At 51.6% G+C, this 23,802-nt stretch overlaps 10 protein-coding genes and 1 non-coding gene across 12 annotated transcripts; 6 read left to right on the top strand and 5 right to left on the bottom strand.

The window, feature by feature from the left end:
• The first annotated feature begins 578 nt into the window (after positions 1-578).
• Positions 579-669, top strand: PV09_07310. The gene has a single exon. It is a non-coding gene; the product is annotated as a tRNA-Arg (tRNA).
• Positions 670-1,480: 811 nt separating this feature from the next.
• On the top strand, positions 1,481-3,005 carry PV09_07309 (uncharacterized protein). Its single transcript, XM_016361064.1, has one exon. The coding sequence runs from the start codon at positions 1,583-1,585 to the stop codon at positions 2,789-2,791; it is 1,209 nt and encodes a 402-aa protein (XP_016211140.1). The 5' UTR covers positions 1,481-1,582; the 3' UTR covers positions 2,792-3,005.
• PV09_07308 (uncharacterized protein) lies at positions 2,798-7,020 on the bottom strand. Its single transcript, XM_016361063.1, has 6 exons — positions 6,406-7,020; positions 6,318-6,356; positions 6,146-6,263; positions 5,992-6,091; positions 3,612-5,941; positions 2,798-3,555 (listed from the first exon to the last, which is right to left on the bottom strand). Exons 1-6 carry the CDS (start codon positions 6,527-6,529, stop codon positions 3,171-3,173), a joined length of 3,096 nt encoding a protein of 1,031 aa, XP_016211139.1. The 5' UTR covers positions 6,530-7,020; the 3' UTR covers positions 2,798-3,170.
• A 1,810-nt stretch (positions 7,021-8,830) lies between these two features.
• On the top strand, positions 8,831-9,215 carry PV09_07307 (uncharacterized protein; the record flags this gene model as incomplete). The annotated part of the gene is made up of 2 exons (XM_016361062.1): positions 8,831-9,124; positions 9,147-9,215. 2 exons carry the CDS (start codon positions 8,831-8,833, stop codon positions 9,213-9,215), a joined length of 363 nt encoding a protein of 120 aa, XP_016211138.1.
• A 62-nt stretch (positions 9,216-9,277) lies between these two features.
• On the top strand, positions 9,278-12,069 carry PV09_07306. Of its 2 annotated transcripts, XM_016361060.1 has the most exons (7): positions 9,278-9,705; positions 9,785-9,807; positions 9,979-9,996; positions 10,076-10,373; positions 10,446-11,230; positions 11,287-11,483; positions 11,536-12,069. In XM_016361060.1, exons 1-7 carry the CDS (start codon positions 9,459-9,461, stop codon positions 11,585-11,587), a joined length of 1,620 nt encoding a protein of 539 aa, XP_016211136.1. In that variant the 5' UTR covers positions 9,278-9,458; the 3' UTR covers positions 11,588-12,069. The 2 variants fall into 2 exon arrangements, with proteins under 2 accessions (XP_016211136.1, XP_016211137.1); XM_016361061.1 differs by having other exon boundaries at positions 9,785-9,996.
• A 59-nt stretch (positions 12,070-12,128) lies between these two features.
• On the top strand, positions 12,129-14,992 carry PV09_07305 (uncharacterized protein; the record flags this gene model as incomplete). Its single annotated transcript, XM_016361059.1, has 2 exons — positions 12,129-14,735; positions 14,786-14,992. The coding sequence occupies 2 exons, from the start codon at positions 12,129-12,131 to the stop codon at positions 14,990-14,992; spliced, it is 2,814 nt and encodes a 937-aa protein (XP_016211135.1).
• PV09_07304 (uncharacterized protein) lies at positions 14,370-16,110 on the bottom strand. The gene is made up of 3 exons (XM_016361058.1): positions 15,911-16,110; positions 15,766-15,834; positions 14,370-15,659 (listed from the first exon to the last, which is right to left on the bottom strand). Exons 1-3 carry the CDS (start codon positions 16,005-16,007, stop codon positions 15,355-15,357), a joined length of 471 nt encoding a protein of 156 aa, XP_016211134.1. The 5' UTR covers positions 16,008-16,110; the 3' UTR covers positions 14,370-15,354.
• Positions 16,111-16,566: 456 nt separating this feature from the next.
• On the bottom strand, positions 16,567-17,609 carry PV09_07303 (uncharacterized protein; the record flags this gene model as incomplete). The annotated part of the gene is made up of 3 exons (XM_016361057.1): positions 16,567-16,994; positions 17,046-17,310; positions 17,379-17,609. 3 exons carry the CDS (start codon positions 17,607-17,609, stop codon positions 16,567-16,569), a joined length of 924 nt encoding a protein of 307 aa, XP_016211133.1.
• Positions 17,610-18,124: 515 nt separating this feature from the next.
• PV09_07302 (uncharacterized protein) lies at positions 18,125-20,413 on the bottom strand (the record flags this gene model as incomplete). The annotated part of the gene is made up of 3 exons (XM_016361056.1): positions 18,125-20,213; positions 20,263-20,347; positions 20,407-20,413. 3 exons carry the CDS (start codon positions 20,411-20,413, stop codon positions 18,125-18,127), a joined length of 2,181 nt encoding a protein of 726 aa, XP_016211132.1.
• A 404-nt stretch (positions 20,414-20,817) lies between these two features.
• PV09_07301 (uncharacterized protein) lies at positions 20,818-22,044 on the top strand. The gene is made up of 2 exons (XM_016361055.1): positions 20,818-21,702; positions 21,762-22,044. The coding sequence occupies exons 1-2, from the start codon at positions 21,253-21,255 to the stop codon at positions 21,783-21,785; spliced, it is 474 nt and encodes a 157-aa protein (XP_016211131.1). The 5' UTR covers positions 20,818-21,252; the 3' UTR covers positions 21,786-22,044.
• Positions 21,862-23,538, bottom strand: PV09_07300 (uncharacterized protein; the record flags this gene model as incomplete). Its single annotated transcript, XM_016361054.1, has 2 exons — positions 21,862-23,360; positions 23,478-23,538. 2 exons carry the CDS (start codon positions 23,536-23,538, stop codon positions 21,862-21,864), a joined length of 1,560 nt encoding a protein of 519 aa, XP_016211130.1.
• Positions 23,539-23,802: the final 264 nt, after the last annotated feature.

Here is a 23,802-nt window from a genome sequence, read left to right as displayed (position 1 = left end):
TTACCGCATCCTAATCCTTCGACGTCCTTTAACTCCCTTGCAGATTCAATGTCAGTGTCTTCCCACCGTCCGTATTCACCCAAACATGGTTTGATTACGTGTCGTGCTTCCGAAGCTTTTGCGGGCAAACCTCGTCTCACGTGCATTCCTCCGCCAGACCAAATAATCCATCAGAGACTTGCTGGCATTGAAAGACGGAGTCTTTATCATTTTACATTCTTGCCCTCACGCTCCGCTCTCCTAAAGCACGCAGTTTGGTGAGCTCGAGAAAATCAACGTGCTTCCTTCCTAGTAACCTCGTACCGCATCAAGTCTACATACTGACAGCTCTGCCAGTCACGAGGTATCAGCTGTAACAGGCCTATGCTGCGTGCAAATCCAATATTTGAGAATATACCAGAATTTCTATGATAGCTCTGCGTCCGTGGAAGCAGCAAGGCGTAGTCTTTTTGTAGAGCCACGTTCAGACCACCAATTGGTGGTAAGCCGCAGATAAGCACATACTTTTTGATGGTTATTCTTTAATAGTATATAATGCAATAAGCCCAACCTATTCGATCGATTTCTATCCAAAAATCGCTCTGCTAGCGCAATGGTAGCGCGTCAGACTTCTATCCCACCCCCCGGAATATAATCTGAAGGCTCCGGGTTCGAGTCCCGGGTGGAGCTGATCGATGATTGTACGTCGACAGGCAGTCCAAATTGCAGGTTAAAGTCCTGCCCTTTTTTTAGACTTCTGTTTCTATTTATTTTTGCTCTCAAAGAGAAGTTGATCTTTGTAGTCGACTCGAAAATTCATAATTAAGCTCATGATTCGCCAAGTGTCTTACCAAACACGCGGGGCCAATTCTTTCCCATTTCCCATTTTACTATAGTCAGCACCCTGACATGGTGACTGGTTTCGCCCTGAACAGTTCTATCAAGGCAAACTAACTACGAAAGAAGATCTCCATACCATTGAAATGCGCCGGTAATTTCGAGCATTCATGAAGCGTCTTAGCAGAAGAAGCATGCCTGCACTTTCCATCATTCCCAGAAGCTCCAAGCGCACCGTCCATTTGTCCTATCGATGTCCATTCTTTGAACTCGCAGCGATCGTCCTCCTTGGCCATTGCTGTTCATGACTCTTTTCGCGCTCTGCCCAGAACGAGAAGTGATGGTGCTGCATACGGGCCATCACATTATTGAGCCCGATTGGAATTGCACGTAGATCTTGACCTTCTTTAGCTGCCCTTGCCTACATACTCCACGCCACGTTCTTCGTAAACTGCAACACTAGTTGTTTAGCGCAAGAAACTGACATTAAGATTTCCAGACTTGTGGCAGAGTTCGATTCTATCTTCGCCCTATGGAGAACTCGTGCGCGATCGAAAATGGCGTGGTTCAAGATTCGCCTTTCGATAGTTCGGCACGATGCCGCGCGGATCTTGCGCTGTTTCAAAGTTACGGGACGCTGCTCTTTTGGCATATATAAACCCTTCATCCCTTTCGTTTGATCAGCTTCGGTACAAGCTGTGTCCGACTGGACGGACACTTCAGACCACTTGTACTCTCGTGCTTCACCGAAAGGGCCAGATACGATATGCTCCGCCGCGGCATCATCACGTTGTTCCTGTGGTACACATCGCTACTGAGGCAACCACTCGTTCGTGCGGTCACAGTGAACTCGTTCCCGGCCAAGGCTGTGGTCGAATATGCCCTCCCAGCTGCTGCTCAGACTCACGAGATCCTCGCTGTCAACGACAATCTCCTGCTCGTCTCTCAGCAAACCGATGGTAGCTTAGTGAAGATAAGGCTTGACAGCATCGGACGGCCCGTTGGTGCTCGAAAGTGGATGGTGACAAATCAATGGTCTGGTCTTCATGGGCTGGCGCTGCACTCGGGGTCTGGGGGTGACCCATCCATTTGGGCCACGGCCCAGTTCGACAACGTTATTCTCCAGATCGACCCGCAAGGAAACGACATCAACTCAAGACCACAAGTCGTCAAGACCATTCCCATACCCCCACCTGCATTCGGTCCTCATGGCGTGCTGGAAAACGACGGAAACCTGTGGGTAGCGTGCAAGGACAGCTCGCACGTGGTGCGAATCAGCATCGACAACCCGGACGACCATCAGGTCTGGGCCGTGAGCGGCCGCCCCATCTTCACCGCCGTGCATCCTCAAAGCGGCGACGTCTTCGCGAGCCTCGATCTCAGCAGCAGGATCTGGCACTACAAAAACGACGGGGGAAACGGCGAGGAGATCGCGATCCCGGCGGAGAAGGGCGCCACGCCCGTCGGCTTGGTCGTCGGACCGGACAAGAACGCCTGGGTCGTTCTCCTGGGCAACAAGACCGCGGGGACGGGCACATTCGGACGCATCAACAGCGACGTGTCGATCGACTGGTTCGCCATGACGTCGGCGACGGGCAGCACCGCGCCCCTCATCCACCTCGCGTTCGACGGCGATCCGACGCGGTTCTGGCTCCTGGGCTCCTCGACGACGTGCAGCTCCTGCGTCAACGCGGTCTTCACTGTGAGCGTCCACAGCGGCTCCGAGGGCGGAACCGCAAAGCCCGGCGTCGCCGTCCAGAACACGATCGTGCTGCCCACCCAGATGAGCTGGACCCACCGTATGATCTCGCATCGCGGAAACCTCTACATAACCGAACTGACGACCTCGACGCTCGCGTTCGTCGCCGGAGCTGCCGTCAACGGGCTGAACACCAGCGAGACCTGGGACCAGTATTCGAATTACGGTCTGGGCTTCAAGGCCGATGTCATTGGTTATAACAACTCCGTCTTCTGAATAACGGTCGAGTCGACCGACGTAAGCAAATATGCGGAAGGCAACGTCCCCGAGGATAGACAGGACGTACATAGTTTATTGTCGCCGATTCAAAAGAATCGCTAAAAGGGACAAAGTTCTAGATGCGACTAGCTTGCCAACACAACTCTAGAGCAGGTTTGGGAAGAATGTCTATTAGGTTTACTCTAGGTGAACAAATTCGCATTGATCTGCCTTTGCCTTCGTTCATCCAAGGTCATCGGTCTTTGTTTGCCATGCAAAGTTCAAGTAGAGCGTTTTGGCCGAAATGCGAACAACCGCTTTGCCTTTACTTTTCCAGCGACTGCATTCCAGTCGCCCTGAGCATGCATTATTCCTCAAGGCTCGTTCCGAACCCAAACTAGCTATGTCCATTTGTCTCATCGTTCTTCGCCTCAATCTCATCCTCGATCGCAGTCGTGTTCGCGCTGTCATTACTTCTCATGCGCTGAAGCTGGTCGCTAACGTAATGCGCGACTCTTGATTCGATCTCGGCCTTCTTCTTTAGATCCTCCTCAGATAGCCAGCCGATGGAGCTCGCGCGTCGAAGGTAGAAATCTTCATCGTGATCCCCGTTCACAAATTCGCCAACGTTCAACGTGCCTCCAAAGCCTAGGTTACGATGCGTCGAAGAACGACGAAGTGGTCGGGGCGCGCCCTTTCTGGGCATGGACCAGAGATCATCAAAATAATGTGCTGCTTGTGTACTCGGCGTGCGTGGAGTTTGCGGCAGACGGCAGTTAATTCTGTTTCCCATGTTAGTTCTCACGCAGCCACAGCAGCGAGAAATACTATGACATACCCAGTGTCATGGATCATCTTAGCCACCAGCCCAGTCCACCCACATTGGTGACTGGCCCCCAACCCTCGCCCAGTGTCACCATCAAAGAACTCGAAGAACCACAAATAATCCTTCCAGTTCGGATCGAAATCGAGCATTTCATTGCCAGCCGATATGGCTCGACGTCCCGAATCATCTCTCATGAACATATTCTGTAGCCTGTGCTGGAGTTCTTCAGCAACGTGGCCCAGATGCATCATGTCGCCTGAACCAGTCGGACATTCAACTTTGAGAGAATCTCCGTAGAACATGTAGAAGCGCTGCAGGGATTCGATTAGCAGGAAATTAGGGGCGCACCAGATAGGGCCGCGCCAGTTGGAATTGCCGCCAAACAGGCCACTGTCGGAGTCTCCGGGAACGTATGAGACCTTGTATTCCTGGCCGTTCACGTTCATGGAAACTGGGTTGTCTTTGTGATAACGCGAAAGCGAACGGATACCATACTCGGACAAGAACTCGTCCTCGCTAAGAAGGTACTTGAGTATGCTCTTCAGGCGTGTTTCATTGACGAGAGCTAGCATGAGTCTTTCACCTTTGCCACGTCGCTTGAGAGATGACATGTTGCGCTCAGCAACATCCGGCTTGTTTTTGACGAACCATTCCAGACGTCGCTTGAACGAGGGGAAGCGATTTATGACCTCCGGCTCCAGGGTGCAGGTTGCGTACAGAGGTATGAGACCGACCAATGACCTAACCCGCATTTGATGGATCCATGGACCACCCCAAGATATAGCGTCGTAATAGAAGCCATCCTCGTCGTTCCAAAGAGACTTCGCCTCACTGCCGCTTCGATACTGCATAGCCTCTGAGATAATGATGAAATGCTCAAAGAACTTGGAGGCTATATCCTCATAGGTGCGACGATGCTTTGCAAGCTCGAGAGCTATGTTCAGCATAGACACGCAATAGAAACCCATCCAACCGGTGCTGTCAGCCTGCTCGAGGGTTCCACCCGTGGGCAAGGGATCCGATCGGTTGAAGAGACCGATATTGTCAAGGCCGAGGAAGCCACCTTCGAATATATTCTTGCCCTCAGAGTCTTTACGGTTGACCCACCACGTGAAATTGAGAAGCAACTTTTGGAAAAGCCGTTCCAAAAAGTCTAGGTCCTCGTGGCCGTACATTTTGCGTTCGATCTTAAACGTTCTGAAAACAGCCCATGCATGCACTGGAGGATTGACATCTCCAAAGTTCCATTCATACGCGGGAATCTGACCATTCGGATGCATATACCATTCACGTGTGAAGAGATCCAGTTGCTTCTTTGCAAACTCGGGATCAATCATAGCTAAGGGGATGCAATGAAATGCCGAATCCCAAGCTGCAAAGAATGGATACTCCCACGAATCTGGCATGGACAAGATGTCATCCAAATACATATGCTTCCATTGTGCATTTCGAACGTTCTTTCTGCTGGGTGGCGGAGGAGGCATTCCAGGATCCCCATTTGCCCACTGGTCCCAGATAAAGTAGTAATGCTGCTTACACCACAGCATGCCAGCAAAGGCTTGCCGTTGGATATTGCGTAGATCTTGTGACAACGGAAGCGGGCTGATGTGGTAATAGAATTCATCCGCTTCGATTCTCCTCTGTTCCATAATGTCATCGAACAGCTCTTCGTCCACCCAGCCTTCGTAGCGCTTGGTCAAGCGAAATCGAACAACCGCGCATTCTCCAGGCGGGACGCCCTCGCCCTCGTTGAATGCATACCACATGCCAAGCTTGGTTCCCGTCTTTTGCGGATTAACGGCAGTTTTGTCACCGTCGCAGATGTACTTGTGAAAAGCATCCTTGACATAAGGAGTCTTGTTCTTTCCCCAGCCTAGTCCGGCATAGTCCGTGTCATTATCTGTATATAGCAGGGTAGGCTGAACATCCTGGCGGCTTGGGCCAGTGCCAGGGGACGGCGAAAGCTCGATGTATCGCTCGCCGATGTAGGGATGTCTAGTGTAAGCAGTTGTCGGACTAACTTCATGAAGATTCGGTTTTTTATCCGGACTCTCACGGCCCCAGGCCCAGGTATTTCTGAACACACATTGCGGGATAATATGTAGTGGGGCGGCCTTGGTGCCACGGTTGTACGCTGTGACTCGAAAGAGAAGCTCGTCAGGATCATCCGCCTCTTTGCATGTCTCTATGAAGATGTCGAAGTACTCATCATCATCGAAACAGCCTGTGTCTATGAGCTGATACTCGCGATCAAACTTGCCGCGACGTGCGTTCTCTTTGATAAGGTCTTCGTATGGAAACGCGTTGTGAGGATACTTGTACAGGTATTTCATATACGAATGCTGCGCGGATTAGCTGGAATCCTAACCTTGGGGGCTCAGAATTTACATACGGTTGGGAGATTGTCGAGGTGGAAGTGGCATTCTTTGATTGACTCGCCGTGGTTTCCTTGCGGATTGGACAAGCCGAACAGGCGCTCCTTCAGAAACTCGCTATGTCTTATCAGCTTCCGTGCAAACGGTAGTCATGATACCGATGTGCTTTACTCTTTCTCGTTCCAAAAGGCAAATGTGATATGCTGAAAGCCGTGTGTGTCGCATACACCTGCAATGCCATCCTCACCCCATCGGTAGGCTCGTTTGCGGGATTGGTCGTGCGAAAAATCTATCGAGTTGTGAGCTGGTGCGTCAGTGTGCGCATGAATATTGGGATACCTACGGGACCATGCATCACCGTCGGGAGAATAATCTTCTCGGACTGTGTCGATGTCAGCTATTGCTGACGGAGCGAGGCTAATTCAGCGCACCGGTGGCCCATTGTCTCTCAGCCGTGTAGCAACCCCATTTCTTCCAGTACTTCTCCCGTTTGAAGTCCTGTCTGAGCCTCTTCTCTTCTTCGGTGACAACCTCTTGCTTGTCGACAATGACCATTGTGAGATGACTGAACAAAAGTTGGGGTAAGTATCACCTGTATGCGGGTGGGGCAGAGAGGATGATGGCCGGCAAAGACAGATTGCCCAACAAGAGCAAATAAAATGCAAGGTTGTCGAATAATGTGCAGACACAGATTGTAAGGACTGTTAGACCCGAGGATAAAGGCCCGGCGTCGTGTGGGCTCAAGGAATTGATAGCGGTGTCGTCTTGAGAAATACAGAGGAGAGAATGATCGACAGCGGGACGCGGGAGCTAAGAAAAACCCAATTGAAGATTTCAATCAACGGGGCACTTTCCGCTGACGGAGAACAGCAACTTCGAGCCAGAGAATGAGGTTGAAGGAGCAGTTACGAGGCAGAGATCAGAGGCTGGGGCAGAGGCGCGCGCGCTGGATTTGCCTTTTGCTGGGGAAAGGGCATGTTTTCCACTCTTATCACCGCACGTTCAACGCTGCTGCTGGTGGCGGCAGCTAGGAAACGTGCAGGGATGCAAGCTGCATGGGGGCGATCGAACGAGAACCAGAATTGATCGTTGCCGCTGAGAGGAGTTGCTGTCGAGGCGGCATTGCGGTGCGGCTCTGCTTTGTTCTGTCGACGGCAAAGTGTTGGCCTTCGACGTCGCTACATCCAGTGCCACCCAAGCAGAGTCATTCGCCTGCTTCCAGGCGATCGGCATCTTGATGTTGAGGCTCTCCGCCGTTTGGCTGCTGGGCACGTTTTGACAGCGTTCATCACCTGCGCCGTCTGCGCCGCCTGCGTCATGGTTTTGCAATCGTGAACGGCCGCAGCCCCCATGATTTTGGCTTTCAACTTTCTGCATCGCCGATGGGTCAGCCTCGTCACCTGATCGTCAACCTACCCAGATTTTCGCCCACATAGTCATAGCCTTCACCCGGTCTCCTTCGAAATGACGAGGCAGTCTTTGCAAAGCCTGGCAGCATGTTGAATTGAAGGCGTGTCAATCGATCGAACGCTACTCCGTACGGCCGTGTTGACTCACGTCTTGGTGACTGTCTTGCATATCACGATCGAACCATTTCGTACTGTAACACTCCATCTCAGCGTCCCCTGAAGCTTGCATGGTTCAGGTAATGAAGCCTGGACAATCCACAAAGCACCGAGTGCAGCTTCGTAATGTCGAAAAATTCCTAGAGCATGCCAAAGAGACGAGCATATGCCTTTCCTTTTTTTTTTTCGGCCCTGCTGTCTCTGCACGTTCTGTGGAGTGCAGACTGGAGGAACGAATTGAATCCGAGTACAGCATCAGATACCGAAATTGTGAAAAACAAGACGGAAGGCTTTGATATCAGGTGTTTGTACTTCTAGATCAAACAGCGTCAAATTCCGAGCGTTCTTACGGCATGCCTGGATTCGATATGAACACCTCGAATCAACGCTCTGTTCACAAAGAACGGTGTATCCGAAACCGTTGGTTTTCGAGTTAAGACCACTCTTTGAGAATCATCTCGTTTCCTTGCTTCGTGTTGCCTTTTAAGTATTTGCCATGTGAAACAGACAAGCATGCACACGCACGGTGAAAGTCGATCCTGTGCCGCACAATGGTTTGTGCATTGGTTCATTCAACAACTGCCAAACCTCCATGGCTCGCTGGATCACTCATCACAGTCTAGTGGAAGCACATGTGGCAGCGTTGAATGGGAACTGTCACGGGCTGCATACGTTGCTCAAAGCCGTGAGTGGCGGATCCGAGACTGTATTTGTAGAAGTGCTGAGATCAAACCTCCGCCGGTTCGAATCAAGCAAAGAAAGAAGAGATCGGCATTTCTTCACGTGCACGGCATTGGCTGCTGGTGAGCTTCTGTTTCCCACGGAATGCCTATGGCGGATTGCTTGCTGCTTGTGCGAATGATCAAGCTCAGGGGGATGGCCGACCAAGGCTAATGAGCAGTCACTGGAGATGCAACGAAAGGCGGTTGCACTTACGACTCCGTCAGCGAAGTCTTTCGTAGCTACACGATCTCTCCAGCCACATTATGACTGCTTTGGCGAACTCGTCAGGCAAACGATGCAGCGGACTGGCCGGAGAATAAATCAGACGGACCTGGCGGACCAGCACCAAGCACAGGCCTAGGTTCTTTGCCGGCGCGCTGTTCCTGCATCGTCGTCTGAAGCGCCGCATGCCATGCATTGGAAGTCACGTCAGCCCTGGGCGGGCTTGAACTTGGGTCCACCCGAGCGACAGACACGTTTGTGAGTCGAAGAGGTCGGTCGGCGATCTGGAAGCTGGGGATGAATCGGAAAATGCAAGGCTCTCGCGCTCCTCCAGGTCGCGCCCACAATGCCGGGCGGGGGCGCTGAGAGCCCGCTACGATCGGGCTCGGCGTGGGTCAAGCTCAAAACATATGCAAGGCTGATCATCGCGTTTCTTTCCCGTAGCCCAGGACCTGAAGAGAGCGGATCATATGAATCCGTTCGACATCACCTGGGCCGGACAAACGGGCCAGAGCAGCGGCAACGAACAGGAGCCGGCAAGCGCTCCGTCGACGCATACGAGGTCACGGACTGGGGCGAATCCGAGGCCCGCATAGACACGGCTGGCGACAAGCCTGTGAGCGGCCGCGCTTTTTGTCAGGTAAATTGGTCTCGCACAATAGGTGGATCTTGGTGCGACCGCCGGGACAGAGACCGAGGCCACGGCTGGAGTAAGCCGCGCTTGCGACTAGGCCGATTTCTGGAGCCCACGCCCCTCCACATAGGCCCGACCCATTATTGTCTAAAAGCTACACCATGACTTGCGCCTTACAATCCTCTGTGTCGCGTGCCTGCCCTTGTACAATTGACGACACGCTTTCTGGCGGCCGACCGCTTGCGCATGCGAACGCCCCCGGGAGCTCCAATGCTACCGGCGCATTTAAATTCTCCGTGCTACAAAACCCTGCGCCCCGCCTGGTCGTCCTGCGTAACGAATGACGGAGACACAAAAGAACGCGCCCAAGGGATCCAATGGCACGGCCGCCCGCGTCACGGACTCGGACAGCGTGGAGGCGTCCATGACTACGACGGGAGCTGGTAATAATAGACACAACGGCACGACCAAGTCCACCACCGCACCGCAGAAGCCCGCGTCGACAGCGAACCCTGGCAACAATGGCGACAGCAAGGAGCCTGGCAGCGGTGCAAAGAGCGGCAAGAAGCGTCGGAAGGTCAATCATGGTTCGTAAAGTCATGTTCCCTCGCAGCTGCGCGCTGTAAGCCTCTCGGGAAGTGCGTGGGCTAATCTTGAGTCGATCAGCATGCATCTACTGCAGACGCTCGGTGAGCTCCCAGAGCCTATTGCCTTCAAAATTTCCCCCTTTACCTCCCTCATTCCCTGGTCCCGTACATCGTCTTTGATTGGCAGTTGCGAATTGCAGCGTGCCCAGGTGCCCGTGAGAGCGAAGACGATGGAGACGGTGTTTGCTAACGTTACCTGTGCCTCCGTTCCAGCACATGACCTGCGATCTCGTAAGTTGACTCGCGGCTCTTGCGCATGATGGACGAGCGCAAATGAAAGGCTGACAAAGAGCTCCTCTGCTCGGCGCAGGATCGACCATGTACGCGATGCATCAAGAGAAACATTGGCCATCTGTGCCACGATGAGCCGCGAGAGCCATCCAAGAAGTCGAAGTCGGACCAGACGGCAGGCCCCGAGAACGAGCCTCCGCAGAAGCTCGATCCTACTGGCACAGGTGGATCGCTCAGTCTAGGTAGACAGCAGACGGATGCCGCAGGCCTTGGGTTGAGCCGCCTCGGTCAGAACCAAGGCAACACGGCGTCACTCATGCAGCCCACACCCGTCGCCGCGCAACGAGCCTCTTCCATGGCAGGCAGTAGCCAAACACGTACGTGTTACACCATATGCGAATTTTGTCATGGGCTTATTGGCTTTATACTTACTTTTTGAATTCGCACAGCTTTACTTGGGTTTCAAGACTGGACCTTCAGCTTAGGGTCGCCGCCCCAGACCAATTTCCCGGGAGACATGCACAGCTTCCACCCTCAGTATTCCTTTGGGACGTCCGAAGTGTCGAACGAATACAATCTGCTCAACGACTTTTTGACCAACAGCATGCTGGAAGACGGGGCCATGTACTCTAACGAGGATGCAAACACCCTTTTCCAGCAGGACACCTCTTTTCCAAACACGATACACACGCTCAACAATAACCTCTTCGCCTCAAGCCTTCAACCAAGCCAGTCAAATCAAATGTTGCCTCCGTCTCAGGCTGCGGTAGGAAATGCCATATCTCGACCTACGTCGGGCTTCCCTCTCGACAAAGCCCGCGAAGCCTTCTACATGACTGCAGCTGACCCTGCAGGCAATGATTCCCCAGCCGAACGCCTCAAGAAGCTAATGCGAGCCAAGTACGAAGCTGGCCTGCTTAAGCCATTCAATTATGTCAAAGGATACGCTCGTTTGAGCGAATATATGAGCAAGAACCTGGCGCCGCAATCAAGGAACCGAATAGTGCGTCAGCTTGACAACTTCCGGCCAAAGTTTAGAGAGCGAATGCAGGCACTAACGGATATGCAATTGGTGCTCGTCGAGATTGAATTCGAGAGGCGACTGATGGAGTACGACCGCGTTTTTGCCAGCATGGCGATTCCTGCGTGCTGCTGGAGACGTACGGGTGAGATCTACAGGGGGAACAACGAGATGGCGAAGCTGCTGGGCGTACCGATCGAAATGCTGCGTGACGTAAGTGGATCGGCCCGAATTCACCTGTGGCCTGTTTTACTAATGTTCGCTCACAGGGTAAGATGGCTATTCACGAGATTTTCGCCGAAAACTCGCTCGTCAGCTACTGGGAGAAGTTTGGTGCCATCGCATTTGACTCGTCACAGAAAGCCATACTCACCAGTTGCTCGTTACGAACACGAGATCGCAACGCGCCGGAGCCCGAGCTTAGGTGCTGTTTTTCCTTCACCATTCGTAGAGATACCCATCATGTGTCAGTTCTTCCGCTTTCTGTTACTTGGAGAAGTGCTAATAGATGCTACCAGCCCTTCACTTATCGTTGGCAACTTCTTGCCCATCAAAGCAGCCGATACATAGGCCATTTGCACTCTGGGGAACAGGGTGCTGCGCCAATCATCCAGCATGACTCACTTGGTTACCAAAAGACACAGGAGCCGCTTTGAATCTAGGGGATGAGGGTGCGACGTCAGGGTATGTAGTGTACATAAAAGCGAGCATCACCAGCAAAATGAAGGGACCATTGTAGTTTGGAAGGGTTCGTTAAAAGGCTGTACGCGCCCGACTACACGTCGGTTCATGCGCAATGGTTTTTTGTCATCATTAGTGGGCGGCGCGTTCAGCGAAAATTAGCCAACAATTCAATTTCTGGATCAAACGCTTGCGTCGTCTTCGTCAGCAATCTGGGGCACTGCTGCTCACAGCGAGAAGGAGCGATGATTCAGTCGCGACTTCTCTCTCCTCTCCAGGGGGTTGGTACCTACCTGTCGAGGAGGCTCTTCAGTCCTCGTTATTATCAACGTCTCGAAAGCCTTCTTCTCTCAACCTTTCCCGCTTCTAGGAATCTCACTGGTTGGTCGTTGTACTCGTTGACGGATCGCAGAGCAAAGGTTCATCTACCATGCCACATGCACCGATACAGTCTGTCCTAAACTTCGCAAACGAAATCGAGATCGGTTCGCCTAGCCTGACGCCTGATCTGCGGACCAGAATCTCCTGTCTGCCTGCAGAAAATATCCAGCCGAAGCAACGAGCTGCATTCGAGACTCGAGGAACTGAACTTTGGAATATTGCAACGCGTCACAGTCGCGAGCTTGGCGTCCGCAACGATGCTAGCGATCAAGAGGGCACCAAGAATACACTGCTTCGCGTTTTTGCATTCGGCATGCTTGACACCGCAGCGAGAAGCAGAAACAATCAATCGAAGCGCCTTGAGTCGTGCACGCGCATTCTGAAAGTTGCCTTCAAGACCATGAAGGCATGTCTGCGATCTGGAGAGCTAGATTTGGCAAGCAAAGTGGCTCAGAGCGCGGCTTTCTGGGTAAGCGAAAGTGAGGGGCTGATGCCGGAGGATTTGAAGTTGAAGATGGAGGCGGAATACTACATTTGGCGAGTGGCTCTGGTAGGTGTAACGTCTCGACCTAGCACCGGGACGTTTACTCATGCGGATGTTCAGGCGTGGCAACAAGACAAATTGGATGTCGCCGAGCACATGTACGGGAAGTTTGGGAAAGATGTACGATGCCATCCAGATTCCGCAGAGGACCTCGCAGATACTCTTTATGAGCTCGGAAAAAGCCTGTTCGTCAAATCGCATTACGAACTCGCAGCCACCTGGCTAGAGCGAGCGTTTAATGCAATTGATTCAGTTGACCTTGGTCAGCTCAGCGACGATTCTGGGGAGCTGAGGCTGGCGATACTTCAGTTGCTCGTTAGATCGTTACTGATGATCAAGACCACCGCGGCCATAGATAAAGCTAGACATTTCGTCGGCCTCGTCGAACTTAACTATTCGGACAAGCTTGTAGCAGCGTTGTTGAAGCTCGAAATGCTGTCAGCTGAAACGTCACCGAATGCCGCAGACTACTTCGATATGGTAAACCGGGTGATACGAACAACTATGCTGACGAGGGCGAATTTCAAAACCATCATGCACCACATACATAAGCTCAAAAAGCTTAGTGCCACACTTGCATCGAGGGCCCTTGACAACCTCATCCACAGTCGGCTATTTGACGACGCAAAGGATGATTGGATCGAACGTGCTTGTATGATGCGCATTTGGATAGCCACAACAGTAGAAGATGGGTTGCCGAACTTTTCAGCTCTCAAAGAACTCTTTGACAAGATCCATCATACTAGACTCCGGTCGTTCTCCTCGACAGCCGCGTATGCTGCGCAAACACTGATGTGGTCGAACATTGAGCGCGCATACAACGAGAAAGAATATGACTTGGTTGAGAGGTTTTGTGAACTCGCTTTGCACGAATTGTTTTCGAAGTGCGGGGAGTTAAATCGCGCCAAAGTAGCCAGAAAATGGATACTAAGCACAATTAAAAAAGGTGACAGTAATGTTGCTCGCAAAGTCTATTTTCAGTTACCAGAGACAGCACGCAATGCACCAGAGACAAGGTATCTAATGCATAGAGTTGCTCTAAGAGAAAATGATCCCGCATTCGCTGCAGAATGCCTCAATATCGTTGCTATGCATGCGGACAAAGACTCGACTCGACTTTATGCGTGTGTCCTTGACGCCGTAGAACTTGGTGATGGTCAGCAAGCATATCTTGCTCTAAAGAAGGCCCTTGAGGCTTATGAGAAGGGAGTGACTAATGGTGTCCATCTACCTGCTTTGCTTCGCTGTATGATTAGGACAATTGAGCCAAGCACGAGAAGTTCCGCGGACAATGGTCATGAAATTGAGCAGGCAATCGAGTCCATATGCTCGGTCTTCGAGACTGCTGTTCAATATGCAAAGAAACCGGTGTCGAATAATGCATTCACCGTGGCTGAACTAACTTGGTTTTCGAAGAACTGCTATAATGTCGCGGTGGACCATATGACTCAGATTCATCCTTCTCTTCTACTTCGTCTCTGTTTGGCATGCGACCAACTAATCGAACGACTGACACCTGACGCCCCGTCAGCCGTAAAAAAAGATCTTCGCTTGAGGCACATATTTTGCAAGTACCTCATCGTAACTACTTTCATCATCCTTGCTCGAGGAGAAGACTGCATTGAGCATTCCCTCAATCACTACAACGATACACTAAAACACGCTGCAGTCTTGAGACGAATCATTTGCGAGCATATGGAGGATGATACTCTGAGCGACTCGATAAAAACGAACTTAGTCGCTAAGCACGTTCAAACCATTAAATATGAACTAGAAGCGACACTACGACTGAAGAAGTGGGATGATCTCTCCAAGCTTTTTGAACAGTGTTGGAAGTATGAGGATCCCAAGCAGTGGAGCACACTCGCTGATATCTCTTTTTCCATTCATGCAGAGTTGTGTGAACAAGGACCGGAATTGATGCTCGCGCATCAAAATGATGTTCTGATGTTCATTGAGCGGATTGTGGCTAAGAGTTGGAAGCCTCATGAGCCCATTGAGAAGCTGGCTAAGTACTTAAGATGTTTCTTCCAGCTTACTTTGGGCAAGGAGGACAGTCTAGCAGTGCATTGCATTGACCAGGTTACCAGTATTGCTAACAAATGCAAGATTGTCAGTAGCCGTCCACGAGACTTTGCGGGAATTGCCTAATCCTGATACAGGGAAAAAACCCATATCCACTGGCTGAGCTAGAGTGGATGGCTATCACAGCGTTCAACCATTCTGTGACATGTTACTGCATTAAAGATGATGTGAGCTGCCAGTTGTGGGCCGAAAAGGCGATGATGCTTGCGTCACATGCAGATGATGGCGGAGCTCTCAGCGATGAGCTGCAAAAGAAGTATGCCCAGATGCGGTGGGAAGATTGATGATCGTCTTAAGGCCGCCCACGGTGATACTATGGCACAGGCTTATGACTGTTCATCGCCTCCGGTTAGATGTTTATATCTCCGACAATATCAACTTTTTTTTTCAATTTGGAAGCCAGGCAGGAATGTGTTTGGAGTAAAGAATGAGTTCAGGGAGCTCATCGACGATGCAGTCATGCAATAAACCGGTATGGGCTAATCTGCCCTGAAAACTGCATCCAGTCCGTGGACGGGTTCCTTCCCTTTTCTGCGCCAAACGCCGCCTTCATGCAATCATGATACCTGACCCCACGCAATGCACATTTAGATGTCAATTGTAGACGAGCGGCCGCCGGTCCATCCATCCATAGCGAAGTCCACGCTCACACAAAAATATGCTCCTCACCCATCTCCCTCTCCAGACCCTTCTCCTTCAACCTCTTGTTCCGCGCTTTCAGCTCTCTCTTCTGCCGTTCCCGCATGCTCTTGTCCAATCTGTGGATCTCCTCCGCCGCGACCTTTTCCCACCCTTCCGGCGGATCGTCTTCGAGATCCAGGTCGATCTCGCCCAGGTACGCCACGTTCTCACCGCGGATCAGGTACAGGCCCCGCGCGATCTCGCCCCACAGCTTCCGAGACTCGATCTCGCAGTAGTAGCGCTCTATCGTGTCCATGAGCTGGATGTTCCCTGCGAGGCGGAACGTGTCAGTTGCGAGGCGAGTCGTAGGGGGCGGGACGCGAGGTACTGCAGATGGGAAGTGGCGTGGGCGGGGAGAAGGGGGGGTGAGCCTTACCATATTGGTCCCAGGAGCGGAGGACGCCAAAGAGCTTGCGGCCGTCTCTAAGGGCACATAAGATCTTCTCTGCGTCCTGACCTTAGCATGTCACCCGAATGAAGAAAAGTAGGTTACCCGGGGGGAGGGCCCCAAAGGAGCATACTGTCCGTGAGATCCAGCAGCTGCGCCGCCGTCGTGAACATTTGCGCGGGCAGTCGCGGCACGTCCATTGGCAGGACTTGTTCCTCGTGGGATTCCATATCGAAGCGTATGGACAAGGAGGGGAGAGCGTGAGGCGAGAGCGTGCGCGATTGTGTATTTGTGCTCGTGTGTGTGTTTGTGTGTGCGCGTGAGTGCTTTATAACTGTGAGGTTTCCGCTGGGCACGTTCATGATTCTGCGATATTCAAAGATAACCGCGCTAGCCTTCTTGGGCCAGTCCGCGCACCAACGTTCAGCCTTGTGGTTGAAAGGGACGATTTCAAAAGCGAATTAGCTACCCGTGGTCGATGTCAGTCGATTGAAGCTCACTGTAGTCAACTGCTCTTATTCAAATAATGGTGTTGAAATCTCTTTTCGTCTGCCTCTGCTAGTTACATCTATCGTCTGGGACTGCCTTGTCCCTATTGTTATGAGGCTCTTGCTGTCTGTCCATCCCGCAAAAATCAACCTCACGCCATCGTGGAATACCTATGCCTTTGAACCAATCAATCAGAACTGAACATAACTAGCTTTAAATTCTATTGAGAACGCCTTTTCACACGGCAAGCATTCTTGCTAGCCTCAGTATCATGCCTATCAATTCCGGAAACCCAATCACTTAGAGCAGGAGCGCTGCGGCAATACAGCCAAGAACATTGATACCTGGAGTCTTCATAGCGGCAATAGCACTGGAAGTTGATGTCGAAGTGCCGGAATTTGACTGCGTTCTTGTTGGTGCGCCCAAGTTGCTGCTCGTCGTTATGTTTCCGCAGGCAAAGCTCGGATGACGAGTCGTTGCTGAATCCATATTTGCGGACGAGGCGGTGTTAATCTCAGATGACCATATACTAGTGGTATCCTTGTTCAAAGCATTGGCATGAGTTGCGATGCCCAATGGAGACGACGGTCGATTCAGGGATGAATTGGTATAGAGAGATGGACTCGCGGTTGCGCGGCCACTACTGGAATCGGCCATGGTTAGGTTGGGCGACTGAGTTGCAGTAAGAGAGCTAGAAGGCCTGGTAAAGCTCTGTGAAAAGGCGTCATCTAAACGGAATTAGTTAAATACAGCATATTTACGATGAGATGGTCTCGCACCTTGGGTAGTGTAGACTTTAGCACCAAACCCGTCAAGATCGTCGTCGCTTTCAACCACACGATTTGTATCATCTGCGAGTAGAGAAGACGAAAGAATGGCGGACGTGGCAAGCTGTGGGCGAGAGATCGTCACGACCTTAGTCTTCGTGCTAACTGCTGCACCGCTGCACCCGTTCGAAAGCGAAGCGGTTTGACTTGTAGCTAGCAACGTCGAGCTCGGAAGAACCACGCAGCCGTCAGCAGTATATCCGCAGTTCACTGAGCACTGTTTTCAATTTGCCAACGTTAGCGTCCAAGGACAGGTGCAACTGGAGAGAAAGGGCGCGAATTTACCGCGAAATCGCCCTGGCACGTCAAGAGACGAGACTTCGCCACGCAATCCGGGTCGCTGTCCTTGCACTTGTCGTACTGGCGCATGAACTCGACGTCGCACTTGTCGTCGCAAACGTTGGGACGTGGCTGTGGAGTGCGAGGATCGTGGGCGCCGTTAGGGACATTTTCAGCGAAGGCCACGCCGAAAGATGTTGCAATAACAAGTCCGACGGCGGCTGACGTGAGCTTCATTGCGAGTGGTGTGTTTTTTGAATCTTTATGTAGGATGTGTGCAGACCGATTTCAGTCAGGACAGACGGTGATCTAGCTCCACGGCGAGGTTTTGCTTGATACCTTCACGTGAGCAGGTGTTGGCAGGTGATACGATTGTGGTGGCCCAGGCAACGGATGCTGGCTGATCGCCTTTGACGGCGGCGACCTGACAAGTGATTAAAGTATAAAATGCCAACTGACCTGCTTAAAACGCACAGTGAACGGTGTTATCACTGAAAAATGCTCCAGTATTAAACGTTCCTGCGTCTGCCGGTCATCTGGTTACAAAATCAGTTTTTTTAGCAACGAAGATCGTCACAAGATTCTTTCAAGAGCAGAAGATGTCCCAAATCCTACGTTTCACCTCCAGGGGATATCAATTGGGGGAGGGGAAAGATTTTCAACAAAGAAACTCGGGCTTACATGACACGTACTTAGAGAAATTTTATTCAGGCACATGAAGAAAGTCCTAGAATGATCAGAAAACCATCTGTTCACGGCGTTGGCGGCATCGTAATTTCACCACTGTCATCCATAAGCAAGCTCGTGGTAAGGCCTTTCATCCTTCGTCCAAGTAAATCATCCTCGCTGGCCAAACGAACTAGACTCTTCCTTCGCCGTTCAAGCAAACTTCGTTTTCTTTCTTTATCAGGACTCTTCGAATGTTTCTTTTCCACCCGTCTACTCTCGGCCCCATTGCCCATTTTTTGATCTTTCCTAAGCACAGTCATCTCCAGTGGCCAATCCTCATCCGCAGAACTATCTCCCGTGCGCCTACGTCTGTGGTGCCTTTTGCTTCGTCCACTCACGGGACTGATGGAGGCTTCTCGCTGCAATCGACGCGCCTCACGCTCGTCACCATGTTCGAAGATATCCTGGATCCAGCGGCTGATCTGCCAAATATACTTCCAGCCTTGTGGAAATACGCCTACAAATTGTAGGAATCCATGACTAATACCCGGAATGAGCGTCACTTCTACGTAATCCTCCTCTCTAAATTCATGGTCATCGATGTCCAAGCCCAGGTCTCTACGTTCCTGCAGACGAGTAGCATGTGCTTGACGCAGTCTGCCTGCGAAAATGACTGTGTCATCAACGAGTGGATCGCGTTCGCCCGTGAGGAAGTAGGTCTTCGGAAAGCGCGCCAGAAGGGACTCCGGTGCCAGAAGAGGGCATAATAGGAAGTCGGTAGCAAAGTCAGGTCGGTTGTGGGGACCAACGTACAAGATGACCATTGCACGCATCATTTCCGGAGTAAGGATACGGTCGTTGAAGTAAGAGATCATGGATGACATTGCCAGGCGCGTTTTGAGCTGGCGTGGCTTGGACTTTTCCGCAGTGATGGCGGCTTCCTCTGTTGTTGGTCCCTTGCTTGTTTGGGATTTTGTGTGCTGGTCAATCGAGGGTGTTGAGGACGGCTTGTCGTGAATCACTGTCACGACGCTTCCATTATCTTTGGTGGCCCAGCCGTTTGACTTCTGCAGTGGAGAGGATATGTCATCGATGTCCTCGTCGGAGTGGTAAGGCGTGCTTGGAGTCAGTTTCTTGTAGTCTTCGCTCTTCTGCCTCAGCACGCCTTCGTTAGTTTTGCGCGTTCGTCTATCACGAATTAGGGCCATCTGTTCATCCGTCATCCAAGATCCGATATTCATGTCCAGCGCTGGGTACATTAGAATCAAGCCTTCCGGCGTTGGCAGCTCTTTCTCTCCGAGCCATCTCCGCGATCCAGAGCTACCACTTTGCAGAATCATGATCATGGTGCCTACAGCCAAGTTGCCTCCCGCGCTATCACCCGTGAGTATCACTTTCGGTACTTGGTACCCGCTCATCCCAATACATCGCCCTCGCGACGCTGTTATCGTTCGGTACACATCAAAACACTCGTTCAGCGCGTACGGATAAGGATATTCAGGCGCCTTCTTGTAATTTAAGCTAAGCACAGGCAACCCTGTCTTACCTGCCCATGCCAGCAGTCTGTCATCATGATTCCTAGGGGTCATGGCCACAAAGCCCCCACCTGGTATGTCAAGCACAACCTTCGTCTGATTCTTCAACTCGGAAATGGGTCCGTCAAAATACAACCACGCATCGACAGACTCCTGATATGAGCTTCCCCTCGGTCTCGGTATCCTTATGGCTCGCGGTTTATATCGCATTAGACGTGGCCTCAAAAGACTGTTTAAGAAGCTCAAATACGGCGTCGTCCCTTTATTCCAGCTCACTCTAAGGTGATCGACAGTAAGGACTCCTCGGACTCTCCTGACCTTCTCGTCCGCTTGCTCTGCGACAATCAAATAGTATATACTGAATATCATGCTGCAGATATCACGGAGCCACTTTGGCTTGATATTCATCGCGGTCCAGAAGCCGGCGTCCAGTGCGGTGGTCACCCATGTGGCACGGAAGTAGGCACGATTATACAGATTCGCCAGAGGTTCAGGGGACTCAAGGCCGGTCAGTTTCGCGAAGTTGCGAGACACGTACAGTGTTAGGAGGGTGATGAGGACGGTTCGCCATGCTGTTAGCCGCTTGGACATATATTTTGAGACTCGTCGAATATAGGGCGGACCGTGAGGGTTTCCCCTATGAATGATTAGTTCCTTGAATCTACAGAACATCCAGGAACACATACTTGTAGAAATAGGTTGACCAGAATGCGAGGACGAGCAGCACTTGGTACTTGCGGAACTTGACTGAAGGACGGCCGAGCACATGGTCTGTATACTGTCAATACTGTGCTAACAAGCTCTCCACATGGCGAAGGAGCAAGATCTACCTATCATCGTTTCAGCGAGTAACTGTAGCGTTCTACGCTCTTTGCGCTCGTCACCAGCACTGGATATCACGGGGGCATGGAGGAATGCACTCCGGGAAGTACAAAGATGAATCTACACTTCTCAATTGCCAGCGCCATGTGCGGCAGCACACAGCAAGAATACGTGCACAAGACTAATAAGCGGCTACGGGCGGGGACAAGGGCCTGAAGTGGCATTTCTGCTCAGCCCATGTGATAGCGTCCATCTCTGAGTTCCAACCTCTAGCCGCGAGTGGAAAAACGCAACATCGTACGCGTGACGCAACTGAGCCTTTCACATGCTTGATGGCCAAATGAGGTTTAGCGCCCAGGTGGAACAAGCAACGCCGCCTTGTCTCGACGTTTTGGACCGTCAATCGATGTCGCGTCTCGCGGACGATGGACCGGTTTGGGCGCAAGAGCAACACTTGAATAGCAAGGCTTAGTCCGGAGCGAATGGATGAGGTCTCGGAATGCGGTTGAACACACGGAAGCCCCGTGGTCGCCACCTCCAAGTGTTTGCGTGGTTGTCTCTGCGTCATCACCTCCTCTGCTCCAACATGCGCCAGATTTGACTAAGCATGAAACTGCCAATGCAGCAGCCAACCTTGCTCGTTCGCTCTCGCGCAAGGCTGAGTCCGAAAGCAAGCTCCTTGATCCCTCCATAATCTCAATATGGCGCCGTGCTATATACCGCGTGCGGAAAACCCCGCGCCTCGGAAACCTCACCTCTGCTTCTCATAGTGTTCCAGTGCGAGAGCTGAACGTAAGCGCTCAACTCTATATATCGAGTGTAGAGCCAGAAAATATCCCCAACGAAGCGCGGAAATGGCGACTGCGGAAACGTGCGAGCTCTCGCCTTCGCATCCTCCTAAGCCATCCGCCATTGCCACCTTTAAGCAGCTCCTTCCAGAGATCAAGAAACAGCTGATCCACCTCCGCCACACGCACGATGCCCACGAACCTGAATACTTCCGCGCCGTGTCCATGCTTTCTGATCACGAACTCGCCGACTTCTCCGCCGACGACCTGGTTGCGGTACGCGCGGGCAATGTGGCTTACGGTCTCATTGTGTTCGGAAAGGTGCGCATTCCCGCGAAGGCGAGGATTCCTGGGGCGCAAGGGCAGTATTTCTTTGTGAGGTGGTTTGTGGGAGGCGGAGATGAAGATGGTGACGGAACGGTGGAGAAAGAGGTCAAGTTCCATAGTATATACACAGAGGAGAAGGACGATCCAAACGGAGGAAAGACCTTTAGAGCGATCATGGGGGAAGATGATGTGAGTCATGTGCGAAATCAAGATCTTGAATGTTTCTGTGTGCTTACATTATGAACTAGGAGCTATTCTTCTTCAATGAGTAACCGCTCGATTCCTGAATTCATCATGACCGTAAAGCATCCCTTTCAGTCTCAAATTGAATGCACGTCATGTTCTTCGTTACATTCCCCTTAATGCCACCTCAATGGTAACGCCCATCATATTCATAGGACCTCTTGACGAGGTCCGGAAGTAACAGCCCTCTTTATGATTGGCACTACTCATCATGACGCTATGCCAATCTGCGAGACATTCCCAGCAGAATTCATGTCTGCATAGGGAACATGTCATATGGAAACAACCTCCACCTTTCACGATTGGCCTTCCACATCCACGACCTGGACAGGGCTTCGTGTTTTTCTTCTTCCACTCCTCGGATTTCTCCTCCTCGACCCCGTGTGCCAGCTTCCGCTCGTATTCTGCGCACGTGAGGCCAACATGCCATGGCATTTGGTGATAGAAGCACATTGCAAAATCGCATACCTTGCAATGTATACGCGTGTGCATGTACGGACTTGGTTCATACAGCTGCCCACTCTTGCATGAGCCCGACAGGCACCACCGGAAACCAGGCTCTTTAGAGAGGACCTCGAGCAGGTAGTACTGCTCGTATTTTTCGAAATCTTCCTTTGCGGCAAAGCGTTGAATTTCCGCGTGGGATAAAGTTCTCGCGCAGAAGGGGCAGGACAGCTTATTCCAACCCCTGCTGCCCAGCGTCTCGAGCTGGGTGTGGATCTGATGCTGAATACATGCCTTGCATACGTCCATCGGATGGTCGCACAATAGTTCATCCGAATCTGGAAACGAGAATATGTCTTTCATCCAGCGACCTTCAAAGCCCCGGCAGGCTTGCTTCCAGTGCTCTATGCTTACGATATTGAGCTCATGATAGTCTCCAGCACATATATTACACGTTTTCGGAGTTTCTGACCAGGGCAGGAAGCGGGCCATTAAAGGAACTCTGAAAGGGTACTGATCCATTTGGCAAAAAATCACATTCTTCTCTTTCGGCGCGAGATCAGTCGATTTCGGGCCCCGCCAACGAATGTACAAGTTCCTGGCTAGCTGCTCGTGGAATTGAGTAGCAACTGCTAGCGCATCCCCGGCCCTCGCTATGGTGTGCCAGTTAGTCTCCAAGTCCGCAAATTGACGTTCCCAGCCACTAATCTCATTGCCGAGCTTTTGGATCAGGTTGTTCCGCCTTGCCTCTAGGTCATTCATGACCTCTCTTAGTTCGCTGAGCTCGGCTTGATGTCGAAAATCAGCCTCAAGAATCTGTCTGTTATATTGCACCACTGTCTCTTTTAACTCATCCAAGAGGATATTCTGTTCCCCAATCTTCGCATCGCGCATTCTCAGGGTCCTGCGAAGCTCTCTCAGCTCTTCCTTCTGTTCTTCCAGGTTGTACTTGCGGGACTTGCAAAGGCGATTTAGCCTCGCCACTTCGCTGCGCAATTGGTCGACCTCTCGGCTTCGAGAAGCGACTTTACGCTGTGCTCTGCGTAACTTCCTCGTCGCCCGGACCAAGTCATAGTTCAGGGAGTCAATTTGATCCCGCAGATCAGAGTTGTTCGCAGCTTTAAGGAAGCTAGGTTTATACGTTCGATCTGAGGGCGATTCTGATCCACATTACGTCAGGGGGTCTAATCGAATATCGTTGTAATCTTAGAAACTTGACGATGGCCTTATTACACAAGTGGTGCTGTACCTTCTTCTGTCAGCGTGCTTGTACGTACCAATAGGTCGTCCCATTGAAGCGGCCACCATTAGGCCGGAAAACCTTCCAAGAATTCCCATATCTTGGAATCACAATGCTGGTGCGAAATGTTGTCCTAATTTCCAGAAACAGAATGCGGAGAGAAGTTTACGAGACTGAAATGCAGGGAACCTGTATCACAGAGTTTGATATTGCAGACCTTTCGTTGCGAGATTTGAAAGGATGGGGAGGTGAAATGGGAGCAGACGCACGATGCCCATCACTATCGCAAGGCCGGAGTAGAAGGCAGAAGGTCTTGCAATGCAGCCTTGCTCTCCGCTCTTCGTCCGACTCGGTGAAGAGAC

Source organism: Verruconis gallopava (genome assembly GCF_000836295.1).
Source record: "Verruconis gallopava strain CBS 43764 unplaced genomic scaffold supercont1.28, whole genome shotgun sequence".
In the NCBI taxonomy this organism is placed as follows: Eukaryota; Fungi; Ascomycota; class Dothideomycetes; order Venturiales; family Sympoventuriaceae; genus Verruconis; species Verruconis gallopava.
Note: the sequence above shows the minus strand (reverse complement) of the source record. Positions and strands in the feature narration are given on the sequence as shown.